This window comes from Coffea eugenioides, chromosome 1, assembly GCF_003713205.1.
Source record: "Coffea eugenioides isolate CCC68of chromosome 1, Ceug_1.0, whole genome shotgun sequence".
Classification (NCBI taxonomy): domain Eukaryota; kingdom Viridiplantae; phylum Streptophyta; class Magnoliopsida; order Gentianales; family Rubiaceae; genus Coffea; species Coffea eugenioides.
Window position 1 is genome coordinate 5,036,707 of NC_040035.1, and position 11,772 is coordinate 5,048,478.

Below are 11,772 nucleotides of genomic sequence, written 5' to 3' on the forward strand. Positions count from 1 at the left end.
CTCTCCATTTTCAATTCAAAATATCTTGTTGAAATTTCTGGTACTTGGATCAATCGGTGACAAAATATCAGTCAAGTCTTCTTTTTTTTTTTTTTAATCTGCATAATGCGGCTAGCCAATCATGCTTTGATCTTTGTGTTAGAAATGATGGAGAGTGAGTTCGATTCCAACCGCATGAAGAAAAGGATTTTTGTCTACCCGAATATACTACAAATTCCACAACGATGTTGGTGTTAGTTATGCATTAATGATTGTCACAATATATGTGGGATTGCACCTTATACTGGAATTATTTTTAAAAATATAGTATAAAAAAGTAATGGGGTTGGGTAGTCCATTGAATAGGGCTACCCTTTCTTCCTTTCCATTCAACATGTACTGTTTTACGTTATTGTTCCATCGCAGTGGGAAGAAGATGACATGAAAAATGTCAGTTTCTGCTGCACAACTTGTAATAGAAAATGGGCCATTTAGATATAAAAAGACTTTATTCTCTCCAAGACCTATTCTTTTTATTGATTATTACTAGAACGTGATTTTGTCAAATGCATGTAGCGGACAATCTAGAAAAAGATGTGGAATCAAAAGAGGAAAGTGGCAATAGTTGCTTTTTTTTTTTACTTCTTTGGTAAATGAAAATCATCTATTTTCGTCCTTCACATGTACAAGTTGAAGCAAAGTGGCGACTGGTCTAAATTCCCAAATAGCTAGTTAGGAACCTGTATGAGGCATGAAAAAAATTTTCAACTAAAAAAAATATGCATAAGTACATGTATTTAAATTATTCTTCACCAATTTATAAACCACTACTAGGTTCATGATTCAAATCTTGGTCTTGACAGTTAGAGTTGGGAAGGCTGGCAGGACAGGTTTGAGGATAAAAAAAATGATAATGACAAAGTGCTATGAAATGAACCATTTCTGCTGGAATTATGAATTACAGCTGCGTATTTATTGCACAAGCCTAAATATGGCCAGGCACGTAAAGAGAGAAACAGTCTTATGAACATGAGTAATCAATTGGTAAAACTATGAAACACTATTGTAAGCAAAAGAATTATCAAAAGCATGAAGGATGGGATTTGGGTCGGCACAAAAACATTAGATTGTAATTCCACAGTGATATTAGTGTTAGCATTATTAATGCTTGTCACAAATGTTCATATGTGGGATCATTCTAAACAAAACAAACAAATAACTATAGGTTAGGCAGTCGATAGCAAACGTTTTAGGATATATTATACTTACCCTCTTTATGATTTATTTATTTTTTCATAATTTTCCTATGATTTTAAAAGATACACATAATCCTTCAAAGGTAGAATTTGTATGATGAATTATTCCTCACTTTCCATTAAAAATTGAAAGTATTTTCCGTCATTATTCTAATGCTATCAAAAATGCTTTTAAACCCAAATCGGGAAATGAATCGAAAGAGCTTTTAGTTCGTGTTCGATCAGTTTGACCAGTTCAATTTCTATTCAAAGGTTTAATAAATTTTATTTATTTTAATGTTAAATAATGTGAGTAAAGCTAAAATATTTATTCTAAACAATAAAAAGTTAGTAAATTTGGTTGAACCACCCAACTTTTATTGATTTTTATTGGTTTGATCGATTCAATTAAACTTTTAAATCAACTATTAAACCGAACCGAAAACATGGCCTCAGATAGTCAAACCAACCAGTCTAGTTTGGTCTTCAAAACACTAATAAGAAGAAGACGAAAAAATGGTGGTGTCCCCCAAAGGTCTTCTTAAATTTTGATTTTACCTATTTCTTTCTTTTCCCCGTTTATCACTTTAAATTTGGTGAAAATGAAAACTATAGAAGCAGTTATGGGCCGAGTGATTTTGTTATAGACCCAATAACTGAATCTACATAACCCATACATCGGTCCATTGTTGGTTGTCCACACACCTGTAAGAATAGCCTTGGGCCTATGGCAGCCCATCATCCCTTTTCGTCCTACACTTTAACTCTGCTTTGCTTCAGAGGCAGCGAGTTTAAGAACTACTAAGTACAGGAACCACTACAGGGCCCTTTGCATTCAGAAATCTGCCCAAAACTGATTCAAAAATGTCCTTGCATTCATTAAATTCGTGGGTCTATTGGTGAGGCCGAATGGCTACGAAACCTACTTTTAGGCATCAAGTTGTGGCCAAATCGATGCCAGCCATTTCTTTGTATTGCGATAGCGAAGCCATTATGTCTAGAGTGCTAAATAAAATATATAACAGCAAATCTAGACATACAAGTCTAAGACATGAATATGTTAGACAACTATTGAATGATGACAATGTCACGGTGGTGTATGTTAGTTCATTCAACAACTTGGCAGATCTATTCACTAAAGCTCTCTCAAGAGATGTAGTGAAAGCAACGTCGTTGGGAATGGAATTAAAACCCTTTGTCTAGAACCACTAGTAATGGTTTCTTTTGTAAATGATCATGAATCTAAGATGGAGCACAGGCCAATAAAAGTGCTAAATCATTTCGTGAACTATTCTACGAAAGGGATATAATCTTGTGTGTGCTATTTGTATTTTAACTTTAAAGTCATGGTTTAAGCTATGTAGCCACCTTGACTTGTTAGAACAAGTGAAATATTTGCACTGAGAAAAGGGTTTAAGTTCACAAACACCTTTCTCTATGCAAGATAATGTCAGTGCTGATTTAATTTCATTACAAACTAAGTGGGGGATTGTTGGTAATAGTTTGTAATGAGAAAGTTGAAGTTCATTGTTCCACATTGAAAGAGGATAGAGTGCTCATTGTTTAAATATGTCCTTGTCTTCTTTCCTTAGCAAATTTGTTTCAAATATTAGTTTGGTGGAAAAGTTATTTCAATTTATATTTCATTCACTTGAATATAAATTGAAAGATATATAAAATGTCTTGACAAGGGCACTTGGGGCTTTCTGATTAGGGAGGGGTGCTAATTGATTGTCTGAAATATTTATTTTAGGTAATTAATTAGAGGTAGTTAATGACAATTACATTTAACAGATACATCTGTTAAATGGTTAACTACCTAGACAACTCTTCATTAAGAGTTGCATCTTTAATGGTGTCTTGAATAGGTGCTTCAATTCTTTAAAATTGTAGAACTTTGACAGAATTAAACTACTTTTATTGATAGTTCTTAAACTTTGTTGTATCCTAGAGGTAATTTGTCTAGTATAGAAGCCAATAACACTTTAAGGAAAGTGTTTTTTTTTCACGCCTCAAAGTCTCAACGTCTGCTTAGTTTAAATCAGATCTTTACAATATTTCTATCATGTCTTCCTTAGAGATCGCCACTATTATTCCAACCTCATGAACTGGTGATTTGAGGTATTGATCTTGGGAATGAAGGGGAAAACATGGCAACTTTGAAAGTGGAGAATTAAATTAGATGCCACGTGATGAATGCAGGGTCCAGGATTAGCACCAATACCATTAAATAATGTAGTTTCAAGGAATAAATGTACGCATAGGATCTGTATTGCTGCTTTGGGATCCTCTGTACCACTATTTGGTCCAATGTCAAATTCAGTGTCAATCTTACTTATCACGTGAGAGTAGAAGAAATTTAAATAAATTGCATATGACAAGTTAAATAAACAGGACATTTGGCATAAATATAAAAATGTCACGGAGTTGCCACTGAAAAGTGACACCAAGAATCCCATATGGGGATTTGATACCATAATGCACCGGTACATCTCATCTAATTACTTAAGGGAAATTGAAGTTTTGATCCCAATGTTTGGCTTGGCATAATTAAAATGATTTAAGATTAATATAATTAAAGTTCCATAATAAAAATAATTTAAAATTAAATACTAAAAACAAATAACAAATAACAAAATTCTTGCATAATTTAAATTTCACATTTATTACAATTTTGGATACTTTATATTTGTTAAAGCATTAGTTCCAATTGGTCGTCAAAAAGATTAAAAAAAAAGGAATATATTAAGCTACCGTGTTTGTATGACAAACAAAAAATTTGAAACGAGCACCCATTGCGTGCTTCTTTTTATTAATTTGTCAGCGGGCTCTTTTTATTAATTGGTCCCTGCCAGCAGACTCAAACACGACGAGTTATATTAATTTGTTAGCGGCCTCTTTTATTGGCAGGGACCAATTTGTAATTAGAGTCCACTATGTTCCTCAAAACACTGCGAGTTTCCTTTTTTTAACAAAAGAAAATCCAACTAATAAAATAGTCCGATGTGTGTCAGAGACACGACAAACATAGACAGAGAAACAAACTTTTTCTCAGCTACATTTTTGGAGTTTTTAATTTTTAGACAATATTTTCAAGAAATTTGCCCATATGCAGGCTATAAATTGAATGGATTCGTAAGATTAGGTATTTTTGAAATATTTTGCAAAAAAATTTACTATAATGGTGTATGTTAATCACATTTTTGTGTTGATAGTCCATTTAAATTAGGTGTTTTTAAAGATATATTTTCAAATATTTTTAAAATTTTATTAGGATATTTTTAAAAATTTATTAAATTTTCATCACCACTACCTACCACTGCCCCTCTCTCCTCCACCGTCACCATCTTTTTTCCCTCTCCTTTCTCCTCTCCTTCTCCCTCCTCCTTTCTCCTCCCTTCATATTCCCCTCCAACACACCCCCCCTCCCTCTCTCTCTTTGGTTGAGCGAGCCATAGGTGTGGAGGAAGCAAAGAGGAATTGTGTGATGCAGAGAATGGGAGGAAAAGGAAAATGGTGGAGGGGAAAGAAGAGCAAGAAGGAGGAAAAGGGAAGAGAAAGAAGGAATGAACAGTTGACGGCAGTGGAGGGAGGAAGAGACGGCAGTGGGTGGTGGTTAGTGGAAAAGAAAGAGGTGGTAGATTTATTTTATTAATTTTATTGTGTTTTTGGAGTTCTTTTAGGACATATAAATGTATACTCGCAAATTCACAATCGACCATGGTCAAAACAAATTTTATCCAATAAAATTCGATACATCCATTTCTTGAAAAGACACATTCTTCAATGACTACATCTTGCTCATCTTTCATCAAGAAAGCATTCTCTTGAAGTAAATGCTTATTAACTGAAATCAGATGGCGTTTGCAATAACATTTAACACTCGAAAATTTTGAAATTCTTAAACGATCTAATACTTTCATACCCATCTCCCAATTGACTAGAGAGGCTGATAGGATATCCACCTTCCAAACATGGATCTACATTCCGCTGGCTTTTCATATGGAGCAACATGGCCTGCTCCCTGATAAAAATGAAGCAAGATATACAGTCAAATCTAACAGTGTTCTTAACTTAATACAACCTGAAAACCTACACTAAAGCAAGAGAAAGAGGGATTTCTTGCCTTTACAGTTGCAAATGTCATCTTATTTGCATAAGTCCTTGTATAACTGTATGTAGAAAAGAGAATAAATTTGTTAACTTCATGTTAAAGGTAACTAGGAGAAATCTTCAATTTTCAACCAACCCTGCAACTTGGCCTTGATGAATCCATTGTCTCCAATCATCAATAACTGGGTAATTTAGAGATCTTATCCATTCTTCAGTTCCCAAATATGGTGAGATCATATCATAGTCACCACTGAAATTAATACAAATATTGTGCTTTCAACATATATAACCACTATTAATCCGCAAGTGTGATGACATAAGCTCTACAATACGAATATTTTGTTACCAAACCTGTATATTAGGGATCTGTAACCTTTAGTGCTGAGGTTTGCGTGATATGGTACAACGCTCCCTGCATCTCTTGTGTATGGTAGGCTATGGTTGCATCCAACCCACACTTTAATAGTCCCCTGTCATGTAATCAAACAAAATATATGCAGAACCACATGAAGACAACAAGAATTTTTAGAGAATTATGGTAGGTACAGTTGTGTTAGGTGCAATTATTTCTTGATATTGTATTTGTTACAAGTTTTGATGTACACTTACATTACTTTGTGAAACATATATATTTTGCTTTATGTAACTGTACATCAATTATTGTAAAAACTACAATAATCAGATACAATTGCACCAAATCATAACTGTACCTGTTCGTGCCCAGTTTGGGGAAGCTGGCTTCAAATGGAAAATCAAATTTTGACATGCCTTTCCCACATGGAGGGCCTCTTGGACGCTCATGACATTAGCCCAGTAGTCTATAAGCTTTTCTCCGGTCGCCGCCTACAATAACCATGTGGGCAACAATTAATCACAATGTTGTGTTTGGATAGAAAATCATTTACATAAATTTATTTACTGAAATTAAAAACACATTTTTCAATTATTGTTTTATCTTATATATATGATATCAAAAGTGTTATAATATATTTTTAAAAAATTTAGTCCGAATAATCTCCTATCCAAATTTATTGCTTTACACGCGATTTCGGAAAGATAATAGCAGTATCTTACACGACATTCAACTGGATTAAATTCCAAAACGTCAAGCTCCTCAAACTTCTTATAGAACGTTTCAACAGTTGATCTCCTGCCACTGAATAAGTTATTTGGTTTTGGTGAAACATCAGGACAAGTGGGCTTCAGCACATGCTCAGGGTTGATGCTATCAATCAGCTGCAGAAGCACATATTTTACCAAATTATTTTAACAGTATAAGTGTATATATCGTCAATATATAGAAGATTAATCGTTCTTTTTTTAATTTTTTTCCAACCTTTGTAGGAGGCATAGGCGCTTTAATTTATAAAGTAGGATAATAGTTTACAGAAACACAGAGGAGAGAAGGATTGCTGACCTTATTGTATGCCTGGATATTCTTCAAGCAGGGCGCATTGCTGGGGTCTATATTTACATATTCTCCTTTACAGGTAACTTTCAAGGACTGTAAAATTATAACATAGGTTAGTTAGCAAATCAAGGGTAATTGTACAGTAAAAAAATATGTGTGACACAATGTTTTAAAAGATCATCATTCAGCTCAGCAGCGTGTAATTAAAGAATATTCAACCTCATAGAGTTCATCAGAGATTAGCGCCGTCCTATGAGCAAATGGGATTGCATGGTTTCCATCGCCTTGAGTGGTCGGTGCTGGGTTTCCAAGTATGTATCCCTGAAGCCATTGATCTTGAGAGCCGTGAGTGACATGTTATCAGTGAAGCATAAATATGAACAATCTAAAAAGTGATTATCAGACCAGGATTAAAAATGATATTTTGTCCAAGTATGTAATGATCTAGCTAGGTAGACTACAAAGAGAGAAGATTATGAAAGTTACAGGACCTTGAGATGAATATGCGGCTCAATCCCAGCATCATTTCCTACAAGGACACCAGATTATGGAAGTTTTAGGGTCAAGAATTCTTGGAAATTAATCTTTCCTGTAGTTTTTACCTTGTCGCAGAACGCTCTGAACCATTAAGGTCCAACTTGAGAGAGTAATGCCATCATGAGCACTTGTTCATCAAATATAACAAGGAAATGGAAAAAGGAATATATTTCTCTTAGAATTAATATAACCTAGAATTCCAAAGCAACAGTTTCTTTCTTTATTCCCCAAGCATCTTGGAGTTAATATACTCACAGAAAAGAATAAAAAGCCTGCAAAACTTGAAGGAATCTTTGTATTTGTTCCTCTTAATGCTCAACCTATTTGGAGTAAACGGGCAAGACCCCTAGCTAAAGGGGCTTCAGTTGCAAGCTTATGGAAGGCAACTGTAATATATACAATTTGCTTACAAAGGCGTTGGCAATCTCCACTATCAGATTATAGCATTAGCAGGAAACTTGCCTAAATAAAGAACAACTTCATACCATTTGAGACGAGTTGAGCTAAAATTGGAACAGTAATGCCTGAATAGGAGTCTCCTCCAATGTAGAATGAATTGGATATGTACTCGGGGTTATCATGTAGCCACTGCAACACAATCAACAATTAAAAGCAATCTTATGAAAGGTAATAATCACTCTTATGATTTTTTTTTCTATTTAAAGTTGAAAGTCCCAGGTCCTTTCCTTTTTTTTACTAATAAATGAGCTATGGTTGACAGTTTAGCTTTGTTTTTTGTGTAGGCTAGGTCTATGGGTGGGCCTGTAGGCGAAGCAGTCCACAATTTACCACATCATCATAAGTGCATTGAATATTCATAGATCTAAACTCTTATTTTCTTTTGTTTCCTATTTTTGCTTTGGTCTTTTACTACTATTAAGTATCAAAGAGTTTTCCCTTTGCAACCATATTCATGCTGTACCAAGTCATTGGAACTGATTCTTAAGGACGCAACTCTGTAGGAACAAAATGGTGGCACTTCCATTTTCCTTTTAAACAAAGAAAGCAGGCGAAAATGGAAAAAGAAATAAACTCTGGGTAGGAAATTTTGGGAGAGGAAAAGAGGAAGAAAACCCATCCCTGTTCACTTCTATCTTTCTTTGATTTTTACATCTACTAGAAAAAATCCACTTAACATGCTAAATTAAATCAAGTGAGACCCTTATATATTCATGTGCAACTTTTTCATTGGTCTAGAAACAACTATTAGACATGCCTAGTAGTTGTTTCGGACCGATATAAAATTTTCTATTCCGCACACCCCATAATGGAGGCAGATTTGTTGGGTTAGAGTTATGCAGAATCCTAGATACAAAAGGAAAAGAATTAGTGAGACTATAAACCAATGATCAATTTGCTAAAAAGGGTATGTCGACAAATATAGCAGTTTTCTAGTTCGTTTTAAGGATCAATTTTTCTATAAAACTACCAGGTTTGGATGTATTGTATCTGTGACATCCATACAAATTTGCTAGCATATATGAACACAAAGCCTTCTGATTCATTAATTAGCTGAGTAACGGTACATGTGTACCTTCCTAAGAAATTCATAGTTGTGTTCAGAAGCTTGCAAATCTGTAGACTGAGAAGCTTTAGCAGTCCTGGCATAAGAAAAGCCAGTTCCCGCCGGCGAATCCAGGAAGATCATGCTTGCAACCTAACAAATGATAACAAATTATTCTGAATCTTGCACTCAATTAGGTTCTTAAATCTTGGAAATTACACAAATGAAACACTTCTGTGAGCTATGATATACCCTGTCAATTTAAACCTCTGTTTGCCTTACAAAAATAACTTAAAGAAAAAAAAAAACTCAATTATTGTGTACCTTGGTCCAAGAATAGGGATTTGTCACCAACTCGGTCAATGTCTCATTATACGGTACTGGCTGGAATTTCACTGGCCCTGCAAAAACTCACAAATCAGTGATTTGGTTGAATCCCGCTCCAGTTCATCATCTATTCATCACTTGAAGATTTGAGACGAACAAGGTTAGCATAAAACTTCGTCAAAACTATAGAAAATCAAGATCAAAATGCAAAGGAGGTGAACTTGGGGGAAGGTAGTTGACACGTAAATGCAAAGGCTGAGGCATAAAAGCCAACCTATCCCACAAGCGAGCCCACGAATTGAAGAGCAGCCAGGGCCTCCAGTTAACCAAATCAAAAGGGGATCTGTTTGAGGATTTGACTCTGACTTGACAAAGTAGTAGAAGAATTGCACATCCTCTGATTCACCAACTCCAATGTACCTGGAAATGTCAGAGAATGAATCGACTGTTTCTTGTAAATTTGATCAACATTAGTTCAGTATCAGTGAGCTGCATATCATGTTATCCTTAGCGACTCACCCTGTTTCGAGCTCAAACGGTAGAGGGCCTTCAAATCCTGGAAGAAACTTAACCACGGAACCAGCCACAGCAAGGTTTGGACGTACTAAAACAAGAACAAGCAGCAAGAAAAGGTTGCCGCAGAAAGAACTGAAGAGCCCACGCACCTTATCCATTGTCTTGGCAAATAATCAGAGCACCTAATTGGTTGTTTGGGGTGATTTGCCGTGCATAATATGAAGAGCAAAAGGGACAGCCTTTTTGGCAGCCACCCCTTTGACCGTACCTACCATAGGCACACGGTTCACGTTTGACACGTGTCCGAAAGATTGTCAGTGTGGACCATGCGAGGCAAAATGCACGTGAAAAGTCCCTCGCGCATGAAATCCATTTTACCGCGCATCGAATCCATTCTACCGCTTCTTTTTTTTTTTTTGCTTTTCATTTGAACAAAATTTGGATTTCACTAAATCACTCCTTCCAGTACAATTTATGACAAAGTTTTTGTTTCTCTAATTTATTTCAAGTATAAATGTTAGTATTATAATATTATTTATTATTTTTATGGCACGAAAATAAAAACGTTCGTTATGCTTCCAAAACTTGAAAAATTTGTGCAACTCCACCACACAATTTTTATTCAACTTATAATTGTTGTTGTTGCAAATGTTAAAACCTATGAATAATTATAGAGTAAAAAAAAAAAAGCTCCCTATGTTAAGTCTAATATACAGAAAAGCCCCCTATGGTTTCAAAATATACAATACAACATCTCATACTTGAAACTAAATTGTAAAGGTAACGGAATCCGTTAAACTTAACGGAAATGATTTATTGGAACCTAAAAAAAAAATTATACCTAATTTTTATCAAATATACCTATTCTACCCCTTAACCCTCAATTCTCTCTATTTAGAGAATAAAACAAATAATTTTTTTGAACTGTCTTTTGCTTAATTATATCAGGACATTTTGGTCATGTCGTCCATTTCCGTTAAATTTAACGAATTCTGTCACTTTTACAATTTAGTTCAAAGTATGAGAGGTCGCGTTGTATATTTTGAAACTATAGAGACTTTTTTGTATATTAACTTTTTCACAGGAAACTTTTTTATTTTTTACTCATAATTACATTGTGCCATTGACCCAATCCAATGTGAGCAGGTCCCGTCCGTCCTACTTATCATTTAATTTTTTTGAAAAAAAAATTTATAGGTTTTGCGTTTGCCTGTAAATTTGGAGATTTGTGTGTCCGTTTATTAATGTTTGGAGGCTTTCTTGTAATTTTGACCATGTTTGTGCCCTTTTATTGTTCTTTTCCGGACATCAAAAAGCTGCCAAAAGTTTCGTTTTCTTCTCTTTTTTTTATTCTCATTCATTTCTTATGTTACAATTAATAATGATATCTATCTACAATATATAAAAGGGGGAAGGGGGTTTAGCTACAGTGCGGCCATAGGCCGGTTTTGATGGTAATTCAGATGACTTCATGGGGTATTTTGATCTTTCTAACGTGGCACAAAAGTGAAATTTGCGGCTCCTGAATTTTCTGATATTGACTTTGCATTTTCTTTCTCTATAATGCCCTTGGTGGTCCGGTTTTGCCAGTAAATTTGGAGATTGTGTGTCCGTTTATTAATGTTTGGTTAGGCTTTCTTGTAATTTTGACCATGTTTGTGCCCTTTTATTGTTCTTTTCCTTAACGTTATCGGGATTAGGACACCTTATGGGATGGAGACCGAGGAATCAGAAATGCCCACTTTTCTTCTCTTTTCTTTATCGTTGTCTCACTCTTCACCTCATCTTCCCTTCAATCATCCTCTTATTTGTCTCATCTTCTTGCTCTTTTCTTTTCTTGGGTTTTTTTTACGATTCTGACCGAGAGCAACAACAAGAACAATAATGGTCTGGACTTTTTTTTCCTTGTAAGACTGTTTTTCTTTCTCATCATCAAGACTTCTCTAGCTTTTTGGATTTTTTGGAGGGTTTACCAGTCGAATTTTAACATATAATATGTATATATTTGTAATGTTGCAGGTCCAAAAATTTGGAAATGTCTTCCAACATTCAGCATCCTCATGAGAGTCAGATTGTGTAAATTTTTTCCCCCGATGTAGAAGAAATTAGAGTATTACGGGTCTCCTCTGGCCTCAAGAGGGTTAAGGTTG

The 11,772-nt window shown here is 34.9% G+C and overlaps 1 protein-coding gene across 1 annotated transcript; it reads right to left on the minus strand.

The window, feature by feature from the left end:
- Positions 1 to 4,935: 4,935 nt before the first annotated feature.
- On the minus strand, positions 4,936 to 9,821 carry LOC113757902 (serine carboxypeptidase-like 2). The gene is made up of 14 exons (XM_027300997.1): positions 9,626 to 9,821; positions 9,381 to 9,526; positions 9,104 to 9,180; positions 8,810 to 8,932; positions 7,761 to 7,863; positions 7,230 to 7,267; positions 6,958 to 7,059; positions 6,745 to 6,831; positions 6,402 to 6,563; positions 6,096 to 6,170; positions 5,679 to 5,797; positions 5,464 to 5,577; positions 5,341 to 5,386; positions 4,936 to 5,238 (listed from the first exon to the last, which is right to left on the minus strand). The coding sequence occupies exons 1-14, from the start codon at positions 9,778 to 9,780 to the stop codon at positions 5,155 to 5,157; spliced, it is 1,431 nt and encodes a 476-aa protein (XP_027156798.1). The 5' UTR covers positions 9,781 to 9,821; the 3' UTR covers positions 4,936 to 5,154.
- Between the last annotated feature and the right edge of the window lie 1,951 nt (positions 9,822 to 11,772).